We start from the raw sequence: 23,301 nt of genomic DNA, 5'->3' as shown, positions 1-23,301 counted from the left end.
ACACTCACACACTCACACTCACACACTCAACACTTGCACACTCACACACTCACACACTCACACTCGCACACTCACACATGCACACTCAACACTTGCACACTCACACACGCACACTCACACACTCACACTCGCACACTCACACTGGCACAAGGCACACTCACACTCACACACTCACACTCACACACGCACACTGGCACACTCACACTGGCACACTCACACACGCACACTCACACACGCACACTCGCACACTCACACTGGCACACAGGCACACTTACACTCACACACGCACACACACACACACACACACTCAACACTTGCACACTCACACACGCACACTGGCACAAGGCACACTCACACTCACACGCGCACACTGGCACACTCACACACTGGCACACTTACACTCACACACGCGCACGCACACTGGCACACTCACACTCACACGCACACTCACACACGCACACTCACACACTCACACTCACACACTCAACACTTGCACACTCACACACTCACACACTCACACTCGCACACTCACACATGCACACTCAACACTTGCACACTCACACACGCACACTCACACACTCACACTCGCACACTCACACTGGCACAAGGCACACTCACACTCACACACTCACACTCACACACGCACACTGGCACACTCACACTGGCACACTCACACACGCACACTCACACACGCACACTCGCACACTCACACTGGCACACAGGCACACTTACACTCACACACGCACACACACACACACACACACTCAACACTTGCACACTCACACACGCACACTCACACACTCACACTCGCACACTCACACTGGCACAAGGCACACTCACACTCACACACTCACACTCACACACGCACACTGGCACACTCACACTGGCACACTCACACACGCACACTCACACACGCACACTCGCACACTCACACTGGCACACAGGCACACTTACACTCACACACGCACACACACACACACACACACTCAACACTTGCACACTCACACACGCACACTGGCACAAGGCACACTCACACTCACACGTGCACACTGGCACACTCACACACTGGCACACTCACACTCACACACGCACATTCACACACTCACACTTGCACACTCACACACGCACACTGGCACAAGGCACACTCACACTCACACGCGCACACTGGCACACTCACACACTGGCACACTTACACTCACACGCGCACACACACACTCGCACACTCACACACTCACGCACATTCACACACTCACACGCACACTCACACACACACTCGCACACTCACACACTCACACACGCACGTTCACACACTCACACTTGCACACTCACACACGCACACTGGCACAAGGCACACTCACACTCACACTCACACGCACATTCACACACTCACACGCACACTCACACACACACTTGCACACTCACACACTCACGCACATTCACACATTCACACACTCACACACGCACACTGGCACACAGGCACACTGGCACGTGTGTGTGCAGACAGAAGGCACACACACGGACACATCCTCACACAGGCCCCACATACGTGTGCACTCACAGGCTCAGATGAACAGGGTCACGCACAGCTGTGCACACACTTGCCCAACATATGCAGGCACACCTGTGCACTCTTATGCACGCGTGTGTGCACACAGCACAGACACATGTGCGTGCATCCACATGTGCACACTCACCAAAGTGCTCACACAGTGTGCACACGTTCACACGCTGTCCCACCACCCCCAGCCTGGGGGCAGGGCCCTGAGAACCCTAGTAGGGATTCAACCGCTGGGCCGCTGGCAGAGTCCTGGCCCCCCAGGGCCTCCGTGAGAGTGGGCCTCCCTCCCCACCCCTCCACCCCCATGACCCTATTTGCAATAAAAAGCCTGATGCTGAGACAGGAGAAAATTGCTCCTTTTTGAAATAACTGAATGGCCAGGCTGTTATCTCCCAGAGGGAGAGAGGCCTCCCCCAGACCAGGCCCCCCCAGCACTCTTCCCCGACCCGGCAGCTCCCACCTCCCTCAGCCCCACCTCCACCCTTGGGGGCAGGGTCCTTGGAGGATGGATGGGAGCCAGAACACCCCTCACAAAGCGCAGACATCTGCCCCCATGGCGAGAGAGCAAGAAGACACACCCAGGACCCCAGAGAAGGAACCCGGCGGAGCCTGGGGCTGGGGCTGGGAGGGCAGAAGCTCCCACGCCACCTGCTCTTGTTATCCATGGGGACGGGGCACAGAGGACCTGGTCACACCCCTGGCGTCCACTTTGCTGCACAGGTTCAAAGCAGGACTGGGGCTGCCTGGCTTCACCTGCGCAGGACTCGGGGAGGCCTCAAAAGTCAAGGACCCTTCAAAGGACGTGACAGAACAGTCACACCAGACAGGCCGCACTCAGAGGCTCCCAGAGGGGGCAGTACCACCTCACACCTAGTACATGAGCAATCTGAAAACCAGGGAGAGGGAGAGGGAGGGACAGAGAGACAGAGAGTGTGGGCGGGCCTCAGGGCTGGGCCCAGCAGCTCCAGCCCCCGTGAACCCCAGAGAAGCCTTTCCCAGCCCCCACGAAGCCCTGCCGAAGCCCGTCCCTGGATGCGGCTTTCAGCCTGGAGCATCCCCGGGAAGGAAGCAGCAGTGATGTGTACTGCAGTCTTATCTGTGGCCTCAAAAAAATTGCAACAGTAAAATGCAAACCTCCCGAACATGCCCACTAAGGAAGGAGCGTGGTCGTAAATCACAGGGCCAGCCCTGCGGAACATTACGCAGCCATTAAAGCTGCCGATTAAGAAGATGGCAGCAGGGGAGGCCGCTGATCGTACGGTTCTGGGCAGGCAGGGTTCCTCCGTGCCGGGAGCGGGTCGAAGGGAGGCGCTGTCTGCTGTGGGCGAGGCTGAGGGGTGGGGGCGCCGGCTCAGCTTCCTGGGGAGGCTCTCCCCCGTTTATCTCGTTCCTGCGCGTGTTCCCTGGGTAACAAATAATGTCTGTGCCTATCTCAGGGCCATGTCCCAGTAAATGAAGACTGCAGCGCATGCCTTGAGCCCCGACTCCCGGCCAGAGACGCAGCATCAGACCAGAAAGGATGAGGAGGCGGCGCCAGGCTCACCGACGCCCAGGGCGGGGCGGGTGCGGCAGGGCTGGGGCGGCGCGGGTCTCGGGGGCCCCACGCGCCTGGTCCAAGAGCTGGGCCTCCGCAGGAGGCAGGAAGAGAAAGCGGGGGATCGCTGCCCCAGGACCCCTGGGAGGGAGAGGGCCGGGTTGGGAGGCCCAGGAGCCCTGCCCCCCCCGCCCCAGGGGCCCCCCTTCAGAAACCCGAGGAGGCAGCAGGCACTCGGGCGAGGCTGCCTGTCTTCTCCAGCCTCCAGGAGGCCAGATGGGAGGGACCCACTTTCGTCCGCTTCCCTCCACTTCCCACCCCCCAGGAGGGCAGAAAGGGCCCCGCCTCGATCCTGAGACGAAGCCCACAGGAGCGCTGCGGCCGTGGGGACGAACTGCGGAGGACCACGAGGCATGTGCGGTTCCGAGAGCCCCTGGAGGTGGCCGTCCACTGTAAGAGAGGAGGCAAGCGGGCTGCGGCCTGGCGGGCGGGGGGCCAGTGCCCAGGACCTCGTAGAGGGCCATCTGAGGGGACTGCAGTCATGGCCCTGTCCTCACAGTAAAACCCAGGCCCGCGGGGTCAGTCGGGACCAAGTGACAGTCAAGAAAGCAACAGCCGACAGGAGAACTAGAGCCAGAGCCACCCGGGCCATCCCTGTCTTCTTGAGGAGAGGCCAGAGGGCAGGGCTCCCCGCGCCCGCCCGCTCTTCCCTCCTGTGTCCCAAAGCTCCTCCCTGCCCCCCAGCCTTCACTGCGCAGCCCCCCAGTCCTCCCCACTCTGGCCCAGCACCCCGGGGCCGCCCCAGACCCCGCTCCGTACCCCTGCCCTCTGCACCCCTGCCCAGCTCACTCCTGCTGCAGCCCTGCCCATGGGCCACAGCCCTATATCAGCTAGCAATGCCTTGTGACGAATACCACAGACAGCCGCTTCAGACAACCCACGCTGATTATCTCAGCGGCCCTGTGGGTCGGGGCCCTGGGCACAGCCACGCAGGCGCTCCCTCAGGGAGGTGGCCATCAGGGAGTCAGCCAGAGCCGGGCCTCACCCGGGGCCCAGGGCCCTAGTGCAAGCACACAGGGTTGTTACAGAATTCACGTCCTCCAAGCTGTACCTCCAAGGGCAGCAGCGGAGCCCCTCCCTGGCCTCCAGACCGTCTGCTCGGAGAGCTCGTCCGATGGGGCCAGGCCCACCCGAGACCTGTCTCTTAACTCGGTGCCCCGTGGGGATTCCCACTGGAGCTGCGCGACCCTGGCCCCTCTGTCGCGCCCTGCTGGTGGAAGTGCATCATAGGCCCCCACGCTAAGCGGGGGGCACAAAGGCAGGGATCTGGGGGGGTGGTGGGGACATCTTAGATTCTGCTGCCACGGCACCTAAGGACGGGGCTCCCTGAGTCCTGCCAAGCTGTGAGGGCAGCTCACCACCCCGACATGTGTCAGGGTCTCCTGTGAAGGCCGGTGGTAACCAGCAGGAGAGGCCTCCAGCAGGGCGTGTGCCCTGACACTCAGCTGCCCCTCCCGCTCAGATTGGCCCCACCCCCAGGAGCTCCCGACACCCGAACGCAGAGACCCTCAGACGGGGAGTTAGGGCCCCCTCAGCACCGGCCTGGGGCCCCCAGTGAGCCGAGCAGGGTGGAGCAGCGTCCAGCCGCCCTCACCCCAGGACCCCTGCAAACTACCCCCTCCCTGGCCCATACCCCAACCTCCCCCGGGACCCCCAGGAGGCGCCCAGCACCTGGAAGCTGAAACCTGAAGCCTAAGAGTCTGGGCGGGACCCCACGGGGCGCTGGCAGAGTGGCCAGCCAGGGGGTAGACCACCCGGCCGGGTCAGGACCTGTGGGAGCTGGTCTCCATCGGCAAAGCGGGGAGCTCTGTCTGACCTGGTCCGACTCAGGGTCCTCAGGAGGGCGGCTGACGGGGGAAGCCGGCTCAGCTTCCAAGAGGGGAGGCCCCTCCCCACCCACGCCCCCTCTCACTCTCCTCCCCAGACATCACTGGCAGGGAGCCCTCCGCCGCTGCCCAGGGTAAGTTCAGAGCCCTCAGCCCACCCCCAAAGGCCCCTCCCCCATAGCGCCAGCACCCCCCACCCCAGTGGGGCCCCGCCCTCAGCGACGGTCCCTGACGGATGTGGGTGGGCAGCAGCTCCCCAGGGCTGCCCTCTGCCCCTCACTCCCCTCCACAGGAGGGCACAGGGCAAGGTGCCCGCAGCAAGCCCCCACTGCAAGGAGCCCACTGGCCAGAGAGGGACAGGGAGACCCAGGCCCCCCGGGAACCTTGGGGGTCACTGAGGTGCCAGCCCCTGGGGGAGCCCTGCAGTGTCCCCACCAGCCCCCGCAGGGAGGAGGGCGCCTGCAGGGTCCCCGCTGGGGCTGGGGTCAGGCCTGCCGGCCGTGCTAACCTTTCCCCTTGGTCCCCAGCGCCCGGCCGGCAGAGGCCCGGCGGCGGCTCCCTGCTCCTGCGGCTGACAGCCTGCGTCCTGCTGGCGCTGGCGCTGGGCGTGTGCTGCAGCCAGGCCGGGCCCGTGGCCAGGGCCCTGGAGGACCTCCAGGCCCGGCTCCTCGCCACCCTCCTGCACGTGCGGCTGGCGGCCCTGACCTGCTGGCGCTGCCTGCTGCAGCTCTGACAGCAACGCCCCCTCCCCGGGGCCCAGTGGCATCCACTGGGAGGTCTTCTTCGAACAAGAATGTCACCACTGAAACCCGGGCACCCATGGGTTCCAGCCCCCGGGGCCACCCTTCAGGCACCCCCTCACCCCAGCAGGAACTCTCAGTGACTTTGGGCTGGGCCTGGAGGCATCTGCGTGTAGCCCCTGGAGCCTGGAGGCACCCTCCCTCTTTCCGGGGCACCCAGAGGACGAAAGGAAACTGGGCTTTGCCGCTTGGGGACCTGCAGCCCAGACCCCAAACCACCCCCTCCCCGGGAGAGGTAGATCGGGGGTGCACTCTCTCCTGCAGTCACGTGAGGCGGGGCCTGGCATCCCAGCTTCTCTGCCACCAGCTCTGGGCCCCGAGCCTGGGGAGTCCCGCTTGTCCAGGACATGTGATCACCTGGCACCTTCGAAGCTGCCGGCCTGGGGGCAGCAGAGAGGGGACGGGAGGGCTGAGTGGCAGGGTCGCCGCCCTTGGGATGCGGCCGTCTGGGCCTGGGTCCCAGTGGCACTGTGTGGGCTGTGTGGAGCCCGGCAGCCCTGTGACCATATAGCTCTCACAGCCAGACCAAGGGGGCCCTCCGGAGACAGACCCCGGGTCCCCTCAGATGCAGGGAGGGAGAGGGGCCTGAGCAAAGCAGGGAGGCCCCACTGGGGGAGAAGGACCCCACAACCTGAAGATGGGCGTCCGCACGCTGCCTGGGCTCCTGCCGTCTGCCCCACGGGTTAAGTGGGGAGACTCCAGTTTTCTCTTGAAACACTGCCACCTCTTTTCTCCCGGAGACGTTGGCCCCAAGGAGGGAAGTCGGAACCGACTTGCTGTGGATTCACTTTGGCAGCTGCTGCAGAGGTCAGGGTGCTGCGCGAGCCGGCCCCCCAGGGTTTCAGGGGCCGGGGCACCCGTCTCCAGGGTCCCTTTGGGCTTCAGAACTCAGGGAGCCCTGAGCCGGGAGCCCAGCGGACAGAGGCCCGCCTCCGGGGACAGCGGCCCTTGGGGACCCTCCAGCATCACAGCTGCCACCCTCACAGACACCCGCCACCCCCTGCACCCACCCCACCCCATGAAGAGGACAGGCAGGCTAAGTGGCAGACCCTAACCCACGGGGCTCAGCCCCCCCAGCCCTGAGCCCATCGTGAGGGGAGCACCCGGTGGGGACTGCCTCCCCCAGGCTCCCTCCTCACGGCCCCCCACTCTCAGCTCAGCGCTTCTGCAAAGACCCGCGCAGCTCCGGAGGGTCCACAAGACCTGGACCCCCGCTGCTTTCGGAAAAGTATCGCTCAAGGTGCCCCCGAGGACATTGAGGATTCCGAAATATGAAACCCATCCTCACACCCGAGAAGTGACGGGAAGCAGACAGAACGGAACCCACGAGGAAACGTGCAGATGGTGACTGCAGCCGCGGGGGGCGGGTCACTCCCGGTTCCTAGTAAGTCTGGGAAACTCCAGGAGCAAACACAGAAGGCAGTGTTTTCAGTCTTAAACTGAAAGACAGAAGAGTAGAAACGCAGGCAAACTGATGATGCAGAGACGATGGATGAAGAGACGCCCAATCGTTAGTCCACATTAGAGGCACAGGTATTTGTGTTTTTATTTTGACTTGAGAAATAAATACATCTGCGTTGAAGAACCTTCACTTTCAGTTAAGCTGGAGTAGAATTAAAATAGGATGTCCATTATCAAACAGCAGTGGGGAGAAGCAGGCACTGAGGAAGCGACGGGGCAGACCCTCCTCAAGGGCCCCGGGGCACGGCCGGCCCCTCCTGTCCAGCCCCAGGGGGCCTCCCCGGCCCACTGCTAGGCCACGGGCTCCTGTCCCAGGAGCCCCTCCCTGAGGCCGGCCGTGCCTTTCCCGGGAGGCCCCAGGATGGGAACTCTGGGGGTGCCCGTGCAGCTGGCCCACAACAGCCTGTGTGTCAGTGACAGTTTCGCTCTGCAGGTGGCCCTGTAAGTGGATACAGGTCTCTGCTGGTCTGACCGAAGGGCTGCCCAGACCGGCTCCAGGCCATCCACAAGTGCCTGGGCACACCCACACCCACAGCAGAGCCTCTGGTCCAGAAGCCCACATCCAAGGCCTGCTCCGCTGTCCAGGGCCCAGATGGCTGCCGCCTGCTGGGAGACAAGGCAGAGCCATCCCCTTCTGCGGGGAAAAGACCAGGAGCTCTCAGGGGCCAGTGGACTGGGCAGGCAGATTCCCTCGGGGGCCTCAGGTTCTGTCAAAACCCCTCCCCAAAGTCCTTGCTCCTCTGGCTGGAACCCCCTGCCAGGCCAAGGGCCAGAGTATCTAAGATTCCAGGAGCCTCCATCACCTCCACTCTGAGCCCCCCTCCCGAAAAGTGCCAACCGAGCACATCATGACAAGTGACCTGCACCTCGCTTCCCAGGGCCAGGCTGCCTGCCACACGGGGCCCCGAGACCCAGGCCCAGATCCGTGGCCTCTGAATGCCCCGGGCCCCTCCTTTCAGGGAGATGGAGCCACTGCAAACACGCGTGCAGGCCAGACCCGCCTCCTGAGCTGGGAGCCCTGAGGGGCGTCCACAGCCAGGCAGCCCCAGGAGGCTCAGCGCCGGATCCCGGGCCCCGGGCTCCCCCAGGTCCTCCGTCTGCCACCATGGGGGCCCCCGAGATGGGAAAGCGGCCTCCTCTGGGGGACGGGGGACCCTGGGGATGGGGGTGCAGACAGCTGCCGCTCTGGTCTCCACCCACAGACGCACGCGCGCACACACACTTGTGCACAGGCACGCTCGTGTACACACAGCACGTTCACACATGCTCACAGCTCGCCACGCGCGCTCACGTGCACACTCGTGCACGCCCACACACTCTGACCACGTGCACTCACATCGCACGCACGTCCACACCCTCACACGCACACTCCTGCGGTGGCACCTGGCCCCTCTCCCTGCAAGATGCCACCCCCGCAGCCGGACCCCATGCCTCCACCCCATAAGCACAGGCCCAGCCCACAGGGGGCCCCTGGGGCCTCCCCAGGCCAGGCCCCCAGGAAGCCCGCACCACCGCTGCGGCCTGACTCCAGGCCGACCCACCACCCCGTGCTTTCCCAGGGGCTCAGGAGCCAGAGCCGGAGGGCTCTTAGCCCTGGAGGCCGCCGGGGCGAGGGGCTCCTTCCCACACGCGGCGCTTGGCCCGCAGGTGGCAGGTTCCTCGTCCCCCACACGGTTCAGGAGCGGGTAAACGAGAGTAACGTGTGGCCATCGTGGGCCGCTGGGGTCACACTGGGGCCACAGGCTGCTGCCACGGGGCCTGGCAGGAGGTCACACAGACAGCGTCCAGCTGAGGCCCGCAGGGAGGCATGCCCACAGCAAGCCCAGTGGCCGGGGGCCTCCCCAAGGCTCACCACCAGGACGGGCGGAGGCCCCTGCATTGAACCTGGGGGAGGCCCCCCTGGCGCAGGGCCGAGGGCGGCGCCACCCCCGCCGGCTGCCAGGCCCGTTTTCCCGGGGGGGAACCGGGTGCCCAGTGAGGGGGTCGCTCAGACCTGCACACAGAGCCGAGGGGAGGCATGCACGGCGTGGGGGCTGGGCAGAGCCAGGCCACGGCCCAGGGCAGCATGTGCCCCCCAGCCCAGTGGGGCCCGGCTGGGCCTAGATGACGGCGCTCTTCTCGTCCTGGAAGGCGGCGCGGGGGGCGGGCCGGGCCAGCAGCAGCTCCTTCTCGTGGACCAGGTTGTCCAGCAGGTCTTCCTGGCGGTAGTTGTGGTAGACTTTCAGGAAGGCCAAGACGGTGATGGCCAGCCAGGCCAGCCACGAGGCCCAGAGGCCGAACTGCAGGGGCAGAGAGCGCGTCAGGGGGCCGGCCAGGCCCAGGAGCCACCCCCGGGGACATCCGCCCGCCCCCCAGGGCCAGACAGGACGGGAGCGTCACCCCCAGCATCTGGTAGCCCTCTTGGCCCCAAGCCACGCCCCTGCCTCGGGAACACTGCCCACCCTCGCATCCAGGTGGGGCCCCCGGGGCAGGGGCGGGTACTGGGCCCTCTCAGCTCCAAGCAGAGCTCGTTTCATCTGTAACGGAGCCGGAGCCTCTTCCAATCGCTGGAACAAATTGACCTTTATCTGCTGTTTCCAAACAGTTGGAGGGGAAACAGTTTAATCAGAATCAGGCTTGAGGCGCAATTAAACTGGCACACTGGAAGGTGTCTGTCATCACAGCCCGCCCCTTCCTTATCCACCGGCACAAACGCAGGGGGGGAGCATTCCCCACTAAATTGACATGAAGATATCTCTGGCAGGCTCAGGGTCATCTCAGCTGGACCCATGGGCGTCCAGCTCCCCAACTCCCACCCCAGAGGGCTCCTCACTATTGAAAGGATCCTCAGGTCGGCCACTGGCCAATGCAGGACCAGAAGTGGACCTGGAGGCTGGCAGGACCTGCCCAGAACCGAAAGAACCTTTCCTGCCCAGGCACCCCGCCACCCCTGCCATCAGGATCATTGTCAGGGTCAGGCACAGATGTTGAGGGACAGGCCCTCTCTGACCGCATGTCCCGACACACTTGTGTCCAGCAGACAGGGTCCTTAGACTGACCCATGGTCTCCTGGAGGGCAGGGGACGAAGCTGATCCAGGGGCAGGACTGGCAGAACAGAGTCCCCCAGACAGTGGCTGGGGGCTCCTCCAAATGGGAAGGCTGGATCCCCCCCAGGGACCCCCTCCCTCAGACCCCACCCCGGTCGCTCCAGCGGGGGCCTCACCGTGTGCCCTCAAGCATCTATCTGAGGGCCCACGTGGCGCCAGAACCAGGATCCAGACTCCGGGCCCCAGCCTGCAGGCTCAGATGAGCAGCACAGAGGAACCCCTCACCCCCCAAGTCTCCCACTTCTGCCCTTAGTTCAGGCTGCTCCCCAAGAGTCTGTTTTCTCCTGGGTGGGGCGGGGCTGTGCACTCAGTGAATGCTCAGCAGTGAGTGGTCCCCTCCCTGCTACTGGGCAGCCCCGCCTACTCGGACAGCCCCGCCTACTCGGACAGCCCCGCCTACTCGGACAGGCCCCCGCCCCCCACCTGGGCAATCGCAAACTGATCATAGAAGGCAGAGTTGTCCACGTTCAGCTCCAAGTCGATACCCTGGAGCTCTTCACAACTAAAACAGCAAGACGTGGCGGTGGATGGTGACCGCTGGGGGGACCAAGCAGGGGGGCAGCAGAGCATCACCCCCAGATAGGTGAGGCGCTGTCCCCAAGGTGGGACAGACAGGGAGCCGCCGGGTCCCATCTGTGGGACAGGGGCCCTGCAGATCTGATGCTATCTGGCCCTGGATGGTGGGGGCTCTCAGCCCTGGCCATCACTCCCCTGAGGCCCCCAGCCCTGGCCCCCATGGCCCCATGGCACTGCAGGGCCAGGAGCCGCAGAAGCAGGGTGTGGGCTGCAGCTTCTGACCCCTCAGTCCCCGGACTGAGCTGCACGGCACCCTGCTTGAGTTTCATGGGCATCCAGGGGCACCCATTTAACTGCCTGGGGCTGGCAGCACAGGCCAGCGAACCCAGCAGGACACTACGCAGAGTCCAAGTGGCCTCCACAAGCTCCTTGTCTGCGGACAGGCTGGGCTGGGCTGGGCCTCCAAAGCCTGGAGGAGACGAGGCCTGGGCTCAGGGACCTGCAGGCTCTCAAACGTCAGGACACAGGAATGGGAGGCCCAGAGGCCCAGGCATGCCCTGGAAGGAGCTGGGAGATGAGGCTGAAGGGCTGGAACTGGAGTTCGTGAGGGTAAAGAAACTCTGGGTGCCTTTCCAGAGGAGCCCAAGGCCATAGCCAGGGGCCCGCCTGCACTCTGAGGGTTCAGGACGGGGGGCAGGGGTGGTGAGGAGTCAAGTGGCTGTGGGCTCAGTGGGGGGAGCCCACACAGCTCAGCATGGGTAAGACCCCCACACAGAGGGGCTGCCCTGCTGTGGACCCTGAGGGAGTCACCCACCCCAGGCACTCAAACCTTCCTCTGTGTGCGCCCAAGGCTTCTGCAGAGGGACCCCCAGGGCAAAGGGGCAGGGTAGCAGGTAGGTGCCCCTACCCCTGCCTCTCACCTCAGCTCTTTCGTTGATTTATATGTTCAAGCTCCAGATCAGGTTTTTCTTAGAGAAAGAATCTGGAGCCTCTGGAAGAGGTGACCCAAGGGTCCCTGCCTTTCCAGAGCCCTGTCCTGGGGCACCAGATACTGTCCTGAGGGCCGGGCAGTGGGCAGCCCCAGGCCAGAGTCTGTCAGTCACCATGCTCCCCCTGGGGCTGCCCCCAAGCCAGAGACGGCCCCTCTCTCAGGGCCCAGAGCATCCTTCCTGTCCCAAGCCCCCCTGATCAGAAACTCCCAGTCCTGCCCCTCAGCACCCCGCTCACTGCATCTTCATCTTCCTCCTAGCACCTGGAGCCCACCCCATGGGGTCCCGTCATCCAACCACGTGCCGGCCGTGATGGTGAAGCTGGACCCTCTGACCTCCGGGACCTCCACCCCCACCCCCAGGGTCCTTGGGGGACCTGCTCCGGTGTGAAGCTGCTGCAGGCTCCCTGAACTGGGAAGGGGGTGCGGGCCAGGGGAGGGGCTAGCCAGGTGTGCGCAGGCCACAGGGGGCCCCGTTGGGGGCACGGGAGGAGCTCGTGCAGGACGAGGTTGCGGGAGCCGGGGCGGGCCCAGGGCGCACCTGTGGGGCACGGTGCCCTTCTCGGTGATGGCATCACACCACATGGTGAAGCCCACGCTCACGATGGTGCTGGCGATGAAGACCAGGAAGACGACGAAGGCGCTGACCAGCAGGTTCAGGAAGGCGTAGAGAAAGGAGCTGCAGCGAGGGCAGGAGGGGCGGTCACCGTGCCTGCCTGGCCCCCGGAAGCCCTGCAGGGACAGGCGGCGGGGCAGGGCAGCCCCCGGCCCTCAGGCTCCCAGCTGGGCTCTGGGCCCCAGAGGGTGGGGTGGGGCCAAGCAGGGTCCCCACCCTTCCTGGAGCGTCCCTCATCCCACAGCCCCGCTGCCCAGCCCATTGTCCCAAAGCCCAGGAGTGGGGACCATCTTATAGCAGAAACGGGGCCTCTGTTTAAATGCAAGTCCACCTGGTTCCAAAGCATCGAGGCCAGCAAGCACACTGGCAGGCCAGACCACCTTTCCCAGCAGCTGACCCTTGCAGGCACCCACCAAGGCCGTTTACCCACATGGCCATCAGCACGGCTGACCGGCACCTGCATTGGGGGCCACATGACCCTGCTCTGAAATCCCCACTGGAAACTGAAAGGCCAAGAGGTGACCAGGGCGGGCGCCTGGGGGGCCTGGGGGCAGGGCCGAGAGGGCAGAGCTCACTCAGGGCGGGGCTACACTGCCCGGGGGGTCCAGGGCCTCTCCAGGGTGCGCATGGGCAGGTCCCACTAGAATGCTCTCAGATGGCGCCAGTATTTGCCCTCCCATGGGGCAAGTGAGGGGGCATGGTGGGAATACCCACCCTCCAGACTCTCCCAGCCACCCATGAGCAACCTGTCTTCTCCAAACCACCCCCTGGAGACCCAGAGTCCTGCGGAGAGCAGGTGGCCCAGCTGAGGCTGCAGGAGGCGGGGGGACAGGGCTGTCCTCCTGAGAAGGGCCAAGGGGCAGAGGGAACTCCCTCAGGTGGGATGGCAGCCCAGGCCCACCTCCCACCTGCTGCAGGTTTCACGTGAACATCGGTGCTTTCAGGACATCAAATCTGCGTGGAATGATTGGCCAAATATGGCTTCACCGAGAACATTCATCAAACAAGATATCGGCTGGGACCTCAGCCAAGAAAGCATCAGAGTTACTGTCCCTGAGCGTGGTGACTGTTGGCTGAGGCCAAGGGGCCATGGACATGATCCATCCGTCATCCACCCCCACAATCTGCACTGAATCCTACAAGCCTGGGCAGGCTCCTCACCCTCTGTGCGGACAGACAGCTTCAGGGAACCCCTGGACAGTGGGCCTGAGACACAGCCGGCCCATCAGAAAGCTGCCCCTTCCCACCCCTGGGGGTGACTTACAACAGTCTCTGAGAGACAGAAGCCCCAAACACTCCAGCCGCATCCCTCTTAAAGGGACACAGTCTGGGGGTCTCCATCCCACAAGATGGGCTTCCCTTATGGTTCAGCTGGTAAAGAATCTGCCTGCAATGCGGGAGAGCTGGGTTCAATCCCTTGGTTGGGATGATCCCCTGTAGAAGGGAACAGCTACCCGCTCCAGTATCCTGGCCTGGAGAATTCCATGGACTGTAGAGTCCACGGGCTCGAAAAGAGTCGGACACGACTGAGCAACTTTCACTTTCATCCCACGAGACAGGGAAGGGCCCGTGCTGGGGTCCCACCGGCCGACAGCCGCCTCCAAATCTCCCCTCGCTTTCTGCCAGTTTCCTCGGCATCTGTCCCAAGCTTTACAGACTTTTGAAGAATTGGGTGTGTGAGAGCCTCACCCAGCCCCCCAGAGTTCACTGTACAGGAACGGGAGCCTGGAACTCACAGGGTTAACTCCGCCTTCCTCCTGCCACCTCCCAGGGTGCCCTGCCAGGATGTGCCGTCTCCATGGTGACAGTTATCCTGGGAAGCCCTGGGAGCGATGTGCAGGCTGAGGGACACGTGTGGGCAGGCAGATGGGTTGTGTTAACCCAGCACTCCCCAGCCGTCAATCATGCACCATGGCCACCTGGACGCGCAAGGCTGCCCCAGGCCCCCAGGCCTGAGACTCACCCTCAGCTCAGCCAGGGCCTGAAATGGCAATGCCCCAGAAAGACACAGGCGCCATGGATCCACAGACCCCTCCCTCCAGCCAGCAACCAGGGTGACTGCCCCTGTACCAAAGTGGCCTCCACCCCTGACCCTTCACACCCCCTGGGCACAAGTCAGGGGTGCCCACTCTGCACGAGGAGGGAGCTGGCACCACGGACACCATGTCGAGACCATGAGTTTGAGACCCAACCACGAGCCCCTCACACAGAGCAAAGGGTAGGATTCCACCCTCAGTATTGGTGGGTGTCCTTGGTATCTCTGAAGTTGGTCTCTTAAGATGCATGCTAAACCCTAAGCAGGCAGGACCCTTTAAAATCGTGAGTCTGACCAGGGCAGTGGGTCCTCCATGGGCTGGACTCCGGGGGCCACCAATGCCCCTGAGAGCCTTGTCCATCACACGGTTCTCTCTACTGCCCTCCAGCCTCCTGGCTCTCCCTGACCCACCCCAGACCTGCTCCCCTGGTATGTACAGCTTGACCAACTGTGCCAGAACTGGCTGCCTGCAGCTGACCATTCTGCCCATGGCAGGTCCAGACCTGGCTGACACAGCGATCCCAGAGGGCTGACCCCTTGGCCAGACCGTGAATCTGCAAAGGCGTCTGGGCCCATGAGTGGCCGTGAAGCAGCAAACCTCAAGATGCAGCCATCTTTCTGTCATTCACTCAACAATCACCAGCTTGGCGCCTCCTGTGCACCATGCCCGGCGCTCAGCCCTGAGCACACAGAAGTCAACAAGGTGTGTGCCCACCATGGGTACAGCCAGCCCGGGTTCCCCTCTGATGGACAGCCATGACCTGGGTATCCACGAGAGCTTTGACCAGGTCCTGCAGCCAGAACTAAGATGGAAGAATGACACTGGTGACAGATGGCATCACAGCTGACCAACTGCCAACCGAGTCCTGTGATGGACAGGGTGGGGCAGGTGGACACAGGTGGACAACTACGTGGCCGTGATTCCTGATGGCTGAGAAGGACATTCTGCAACAGATGTGCCTGGAGAAGAGCAGGCTGGCTCAGCCCTGGCCTCCGCGGCCGAGGCCACTGGTGGCAGGACAGGTGAGCCCCTGGAACTGACGCAAAGCAACAGAGAACCCAAGATGTTCCTCCAACCAGGACAACTCAGTGGAGCGCAGGCTCCCTCTGTCCTCAGGAGACGGGCGCAAGGAAGGAGCGCAGGGAGGCACACGTACACTCCCAAGCCTGAGTTTTCTGTCTTTAAACAGGGACGGTAAAAAATCTAAAAAAGAAAAAGAAGGGGTATATGCGTATGACTGATTCAGTTCCCTGGTGGCTCAGACAGTGAAGAATCTGCCTGAAATTTAGGAGACCCAGATTCAATCCCTGGGTGGGGAAGATCCCCTGGAGGAGGAAATGGCAACCCACTCTAGGATTCTAGCCTGGAGAGGAATCTGGTGGGCTACAGTCCATGCGGTCCCAAAGAGTCGGACACAACTAAGCAACTTTCGCATATGTATACTTGATTCACTTTGCTGTATAGCAGAAACTAACAGACCATTGTAAAGAAACTATACTCCCAGAAAAATTAATTTGAAAAAAATAATGAGGATGCTCATGGTTTCACAGAGCGGATGGACACCTTCTATGAGACGATGAAGGATAGAAGCTGACCCCAGTTCCTGCCCAACTTGTGCGAAGTGGGTGGCATGCATGACCAGGATTCCTTCCTTGCAGGCTCTGGGCGCTCTGCACTCTGCCTGCTCCCAGCCTCTGGAGAGTGTGTGTGTGTGTGTGTGTTAGTTGCTGAGTCATTTTTCTGACTCTTGCAACCCTATGGACTGTAGCCCACCAGGCTCCTCTGTCCATGGAATTCTCCAGGCAAGAATACACGAGTGGGTGCCATTCCCTTCTCCACCAGCCTCTGGTGGTCCCTCTGAAATCTCACATTGCTCCCAGATACAGGGGTTGAGCCCCACCTAGAGAGCCACTTACGTGTCCTCACCGGGTGGACATGGAACACCTTGAGGGCACTTGTCCTGTAGAAATCAGCAGGAACCATGGGCATGAGCCGATGGTCAAGCCACAGCCCCCACCTGGCTGGTGCCCTCTGCCCTCAGCTGCGCAGACTGAAGGGACCTCCGCCTGCCCCACCTGCCGACCACCCGTTCTCTTCCGCAGACCCTATCTCGTAACCAGAGCTGCTCCTCCAGCCCCAACCTGGGCCAGAGATGCTGAAGGGCTGACACCGTGCTTGGCAACGTGGGTACGGGTGATGCGTCACACACAGCCATCGTGAAGGCTGAGGGAGGGACGAGCAGGGCAGGTGCCCTCCAGGACTGGCCTGGGCTCACCCCCCAGAGCCCCCAGCCCGCAGCACGCGGAGAGCCCCCCCAGCTGACACGTGGCTTCTGCAGACCCCAGAACCTGAGTGCACTGGGTTGAACCACATGCTCTGCAACACCGGCCCATGCCGGCACCGCGGTGACCAGTGCGCCCTCGCTGGGAAGGAGGGTCTCCGTGGGCGTCACTAAGCTCAAGGCCTCAGGATGGGGTCATCCTGGGTCGAGTGGGCCCTAGGTCCAGGACTAGGGTCCTTCTAAGCAGAAGGGAAGAGACAGAGAAGAGGCCCGTGGAGAGGGAGACAGAGATTGGAGTCACGAAGGCCCGAGCCAAGGGACGCCAGGGCGGCGGGCAGCCACCGGGAGCCCGGAAAAGGCCCGGGAAGGATTCTCCTCCCCGACAGAACCAACTCTGCCAACTCCTTACTTTTGGGCTTCCGGCCTCTGGGACTGTGACAGAATAAATCGTTTTAAGCCCCCAGTTCATGGTGCTTTGTTACAGCAGCCCCAGAAGCTCATGCACATGGGTTGCTGGGATTTCACACCTTCCTGGGTTGGGATCCCCCAGCCTCAGCTGTCCCTTTCCTTTTCAGCTTGCAGCCTCCTGTTATCTCTCCACCCCAAAGCCAAAACTGAGAGCTCTCAGGGGCCTCTACTCATCTCCTACCTCCCCCCAAAAGAAGTGAAAAGCCACTCAGAACTGCCAGAAGATGATGGCTGGGGTGAGTGGGGCAGAGTTTGGGAGAAGGCTTGGACTTCCACATGGATGTGAGGGCTGGCAACAGGCAGGACTGGCCTCCTGTGCAGGAGCTCTGGCCACTCCAGGGCGTGGCAATCCACAGCCTGGGCAGGGGGGTGGGGGCGGGGCACAGCGAGTCCCCCGGGGAGGCCCGGGGAGTGTTACTGACTGAGGGCCCCCACCCCAGGGAGCCACATCCCCCTCTCTCACAGAATACAGCCAAGACAGGGAAAGGTGAAGAGAAAGACGGAGGCCAGGAGCGGGCGGGGGCCTCACACGCTGGCCGCTCCCTCTCCCACATCCCCCAGCCAAGGTGTGTGTGGCGGCGATGGGCCTTGAGGGGCTTCCCTCCAGCTTCCTTCTGCCGCCGCCCTTCCCAGGAGGACGGGGAAGCGGAAAGGTCCCCTATTAGTCTGGTGGGCCTTCTGCCTGCCCGGTTCTTCCCCAACCACCCAACCCGACGGGGAGCTGTCCGCGGTGCTGACGGGTGTGGGCCCCGCAGAGCCAGCGAAGGAGGCCCAAGTCCGCTCAGAGATGACGATGCAACATTTGCACCCCCGGGGACCTGGATGGTGATGCACACTTGCCCAGAGAAGCACTGGCCTTGTGCGGAGACGGCCATGGCCCCTGGGTTCTGCGTGGAGACAAAGGGCAGTTTCCCTGGAAGTGATGAGCCATGACTGGTATTTTAAGGCCTCTGGAACCGTGGGGAGATGGAGGGGCTCGCGCTCCTCCTTGGGGAGCTGTGGGCACAGCAGGGGCGCCGGGCCAGGGGTGAGGGTTGCGTCTATCGGTGAAGGGTGGTCGCGAGACACCCCCCTCCCCAACTTACCCCTCGTGTCCCTTGCAGAGGAAGAAGAGTGTGCGCCAGGCGTGCGCGGCGGCGAGCAGCAGAGAAAGCAGGCTGGCGAGCAGGCTGAAGCGGCAGGCGGTCGGCGGCCCCCACTCCTGCACGGTGAAGCGCTCGCGCTCCTGCACCGTCAGGTTGGCGCTCAGCCACATGCCCTCGGTGAAGAGCAGGCAGCGGCCGCGGAAGTCGTGGCCGTTCTCTGACAGCGGCACCACCACTACAAAACTGAACAGAAAGGCCGGGAAAAGTAGCAGACGCACTGCGCGAAGAGGAAGTTGTTGAGCGCCATGGCGAGGCCGGCGGGCCGAGGAAGCGGCCCCACGACACGGCGATGCCGGCTGGGGACGCCGGGCGAGGGGCGCCGGCCGGGAGCCGGGGCCGCCTGAGCCTCCCGGCGCCGCGCGCAGGCCCGGCCGGAGCCGCGCGGGAGGCTGCGCAGTGGCTGCGCCGGCGGGTCCTGCGCGCCCCGCCCGGGACGCGTGCGCAGCGGCCGAGCGCGCCCGCGCCTGTGGTCAGCACCGCGGACAGCTGCCGGCGGGAAGGCCGCAGAGCGCGGCGCGGGCGTGGGAGGGCCACGCCGGGGCCCCTGGGGCAGCGGGGCACCGACGCGGAAGCGGACCGAGAGCCGGGAAGCGGGAGGACCGCTATGTCGGCTTATGGACCAGGAGTTACGTGTGTGGCCTTCACATGGAACGGTTCCCTGGTCCCCAGCTCAGAGGGACGAGTCCGAGACGCCCACGGGGAGGGGTGGCAGTGAGGCTTGCGGTCCAGGCTGGAACGACTCTTTTTCGGGACTCCGGGCTTGCACCAAGTGTAGGGGACGGGAGACAGAGAGGGCAGGAGCTGGGGTCATGAAAACGACACGGAGGTCATCCACGGAGCCGGGAGCGGGTCTGTGAGCGGCTTTGCTTCTCCGCCACGGCCCCCTCGGAAGGGCCATCTCTCACACGCCTGACAAGCAGAGCTCTGCGCTGGTGCTGGTGAGATAAACAATGGATGCCCCAGCACCTCATTAAGACAGCCTTTGCTGAGATGGAATCTGCCGGTGCATTAATTAATAGAATTAACGCCTTTTCTAGTTCCTTTTGAGACCAAGGCACGTTTAGTCCAATTCCCAGAGCAGAGAAAGCCTCCTCCTAAAAGAAACTGCCAAGTGGTTTAAAATTACATCAGCGTTTTTCTTGCAAGCATGAAAAAATCTTTTTGTTTTATTGCCAAAGTAATATATGCTCATTTTAAAAGTCAAGCCACATAGAAATGTATAAAATAAGAAGACAGGGTCTCCCTCTCGTCCCCCCACCCCCATCCCGCCACACTACCGGGGTGACTACTCCTCACAGTCCGGCTTCTACTTTTCTGGGCATTCTGCTAAGCACGTAGGCACACATGCCCCAATTTACAGTCATGCTTTTTACTATACACACCATTCTGCAGGTTGGTTCTTTAATTCAGCAATATGTCATGGACAGTATTCCCTGCCCACACATAGAGATTTACTTCATTCTTCTTAATAACTGTGTAACAGTCGATAATTATGATGATTCCACAATTTGCATAACTGTTCCTCTTTGGGTAACTGATTAATGCCTTTCATTTTTGCTGTTTCAAATACTGTTGCGTGAGTTTCCTCATACACTGCTACAAGTGTTTCCTAGATGAGAAATTCTTAGAAGAGAATTGCTGGGTCACGGGTTTGCATGTTTTGAGGGCTGGCAGAAATTAGCAAACTGCTCTCTTAAAATGTCATACAGATTTACCTTTACATCCATATTTCAGACACCCTCTCGCTCAGTCATGTCTGACTCTCTGAGACCCCGTGGACTGCAGCCCCCCAGGCTCCTCCGTCCATGGGATTCTCCAGGCAAGAACACTGGAGTGGGTTGCCATTTCCTTCTCCAGGGGATCTTCCCAACTCAGAGATTGAACCCGGGTCTTCTGCATTGCAGACAGACGCTTTACCGTCTGAGCCACCAGAGAAGCCTGTTATCCGGTGGATTTGGCTAATTTAAACACCTCAGGGGACTATGCTGGTGGTCCAGTGGATAAGGATCTGCCTGCCAACGCAGGGGACGTAGGCTCAACCCCTTGTCCAGGAAGACCCCGCATGTCGCAGAGCCACAAAGCCCCTGCGTCACGACTGCTGAGCCTGCGCTCTGCAGCCCCAGCTCCACCGCAGTGAGAAAGCCCTTCACCACAACTGGAGAGGGGCCCCGCCCCCGCTCGCTGAGACGGAAGGAAAGCCACGCGGCAACAAAGCCCCAACACAGCCAAAATAAACACATAAACGTCCTAAAGTCCAAAAAGAGAGCGACACCTCTGGAATAACATGTCTATTTTCAAAGAACACACATGAAGGGGTCTTACACTTTAACAGCTTGGCCAAAACAAACCAGAGCACCTCTGAGAGACAAGTGAGCCGATGGAAGGTCAGGAAACAGCTGCCATCGTTTACAGTCTTTAGCGAATTTGTTATAATATTGCTTCTGTTTCATGCTTTGGTTTTTTGGCCAAGAGGCACGTGGGATCTGAGCTCCCCAACCAGGGATCAGCCTTTATCCGCTGCACTGGAAGCCAGAGGCTTAACCCCTGGACTGCCGGGGAAGTCCAGTATCTGCCACTGCAAAAGGTGCAAGACTCCAGCGTTTTCAGAGATGAGTTCCATTACCCTTCAAAAGCCATGGAATTCCCTCATCATTAAAATAATTTCAATCTATAGAAAATGTGGAATACTCCAGAATTCATGTTTTAAAAGTCAGTGTTACACTAATGCTAGAATCCTCTTAGAATGGTGGAGAGAAAGTAACGAGAAATTGCATTTACAAATATTGATGTAAAGAATTTCAAAGAAAATATTGACATCTTGAATACAATCCAATGAAATAAGAAAATAAGGTAACGTGATCAAGCAGAAGTTATTAAAAATGTAAGAACAGGTTCAGTCAGTTCAGTTCAGTCGCTCAGTCGTGTCCGACTCTCCGTGACCCCATGAATCACAGCACGCCAGGCCTCCCTGTCCATCACCAACTCCCGGAGTTCACTCAGACTCATGTCCACAGAGTCGGTGATGCCATCCAGCCATCTCATTCTCTGTCGTCCCCTTCTCCTCCTGCCCCCAATTCTTCCCAGCATCAGAGTCTTTTCCAGTGAGTCAGCTCGTCGCATGAGGGGGCCAAAGTATTGCAGTTTCAACTTTAGCATCAGTCCTTCCAATGAACACCCAGGATTGATCTCCTTTAGAATGGACTGGTTGGATCTCCTTGCAGTCCAAGGGACTCTCAAGAGTCTTCTCCAGCACCACAGTTCAAAAGCATCAATTCTTCGGCGATCAGCTTTCTTCACAGTCCAACTCTCACATCCATACATGACCACGGGAAAAATCATAGCCTTGACTAGAGGGACCTTTGTTGGCAAAGTAATGTCTCTGCTTTTTAATATACTATCAAGGTTGGTCTAACTTTGCTTCCAAGGAGTAAGCGTCTTTTAATTTCATGGCTGCAATCAGCATCTGCAGTGATTTTGGAGCCCAAAAAAATAAAGTCTGACACTGTTTCCACTGTTTCCCCATCTATTTCCCATGAAGTGATGGGACCAGATGCCATGATCTTTGTTTTCTGAATGTTGAGCTTCAAGCCAAACTTTTCACTCTCCTCTTTCACTTTCATCAAGAGTTCCTCTTCACTTTCTGCCATAAGGGTGGTGTCATCTGCATATCTGAGGTTATTGATATTTCTCCCGGCAATCTTGATTCCAGCTTGTGCTTCTTCCAGCCCAGCGTTCCTCATGATGTACTCTACATATAAGTTAAATAAGCAAGGTGACAATATACAGCCTTGACGTACTCCCTTTCCTATTTGGAACCAGTCTGTTGTTCCATGTACAGTTCTGACTGTTGCTTCCTGACCTGCATACAGGTTTCCCAAGAGGCAGGTCAGGTGGTCTGGTATTCCCATCTCTTTCAGAATGTTCCACAGTTTATTGTGATCCACACAGTCAAAGGCCTTGGCATAGTCAAGGAAACAGAAATAGATGTTTTTCTGGAACTCTCTTGCTTTCTCCATGATCCAGCGGATGTTGGCAATTTGATCTCTGGTGCCTCTGCCTTTTCTAAAACCTGCTTGAACATCTGGGAGTTCACGGTTCACATATTGCTGAAGCCTGGCTTGGAGAATTTTGAGCATGACTTTACTAGCGTGTGAGATGAGTGCAATTGTGCGGTAGTTTGAGCATTCTTTGGCATTCCCTTTCTTTGGGATTGGAATGAAGACTGACCTTTAGCTTTAGGTAATTTATCAGTAATTTATTACATCAACAAGCAAAGGAGAAAATTGCAAATTTTTATCCAGGGATACCCAAAGTCATTCATATAACTGAATACCCATTCATTTTTTAAAAGTCTGTGTAATACGAAGAAAAGTACCTGAATATGATTTTTTTTTCCAAAGAAAACTACCTTAAAACCACATCAAGGGACTTCTCTGGTGCTTCAGTGGTTAAGAATCCACCTTGCCGTGTTCAATCCCGGATCGGGGCACTAAGATCCCACATGCCGCAGAGCAACTAAGCCTGTGCAGGCAACCAAGATCCAACACAACCTAATCAATCAATTAACTGATTTTAAGAAACAGTGTATATAAAAAAGCAACATCAAAAATCTGCACCCATTCAAATCAGAAACAAGACAGGAAGTTGTGCTTTCACAGCTATTACAATTTGTTTGGCAAAGTCTACCCAATTAAACAAGTCAAAGAAAAGAATGAGCTGTATGTCTATGGAAACAGACAAAATTACATTTATTGGAGAACATGACTATATGGGGCTTCCCGGGTGGCACTAGTGGTCAAGAACCCCCCTCCCAGTGCAGGAGACCTACGAGACGCGGGTTCGACCCCTGGGTTAAGCAGACCCCCGGGAGGAGGGCATGGCAACCACTCCAGTATTCTTGCGTGGAGAATCCCGTGGACAGACAA

At 60.3% G+C, this 23,301-nt stretch overlaps 2 protein-coding genes across 2 annotated transcripts; one reads left to right on the top strand and one right to left on the bottom strand.

Moving 5' to 3' along the window:
• Window positions 1–3,010: 3,010 nt before the first annotated feature.
• On the top strand, window positions 3,011–5,711 carry C21H14orf180 (chromosome 21 C14orf180 homolog). The gene is made up of 4 exons (XM_055417649.2): window positions 3,011–3,121; window positions 3,418–3,544; window positions 5,077–5,112; window positions 5,506–5,711. The coding sequence occupies exons 1-4, from the start codon at window positions 3,011–3,013 to the stop codon at window positions 5,709–5,711; spliced, it is 480 nt and encodes a 159-aa protein (XP_055273624.2).
• A 1,599-nt stretch (window positions 5,712–7,310) lies between these two features.
• Window positions 7,311–18,740, bottom strand: TMEM179 (transmembrane protein 179). The gene is given in 5 exon segments (XM_055417650.2): window positions 7,311–9,518; window positions 10,750–10,828; window positions 12,372–12,509; window positions 18,317–18,573; window positions 18,576–18,740. Coding segments are annotated over 5 exon segments (702 nt in total). The 5' UTR covers window positions 18,624–18,740; the 3' UTR covers window positions 7,311–9,338.
• Window positions 18,741–23,301: the final 4,561 nt, after the last annotated feature.

Source organism: Moschus berezovskii, chromosome 21, assembly GCF_049115385.1.
Source record: "Moschus berezovskii isolate FMDL1 chromosome 21, NW_MosBer_1.0, whole genome shotgun sequence".
In the NCBI taxonomy this organism is placed as follows: Eukaryota; Metazoa; Chordata; class Mammalia; order Artiodactyla; family Moschidae; genus Moschus; species Moschus berezovskii.
This window is presented reverse-complemented; position numbering and strand designations above follow the sequence as displayed.

What these genes read in the sequence shown, in the direction of transcription:
- C21H14orf180 (XM_055417649.2), top strand. Translation starts at nt 3,011, where the DNA reads ATGAAGACTGCAGCGCATGCCTTGAGCCCCGACTCCCGGCCAGAGACG. An exon ending in CCTGGAGGTGGCCGTCCACT is followed by an intron (nt 3,545 to 5,076) that starts GTAAGAGAGGAG and finishes TCTCCTCCCCAG; the next exon opens with ACATCACTGGCAGGGAGCCC. An exon ending in GCCCTCCGCCGCTGCCCAGG is followed by an intron (nt 5,113 to 5,505) that starts GTAAGTTCAGAG and finishes CTTGGTCCCCAG; the next exon opens with CGCCCGGCCGGCAGAGGCCC.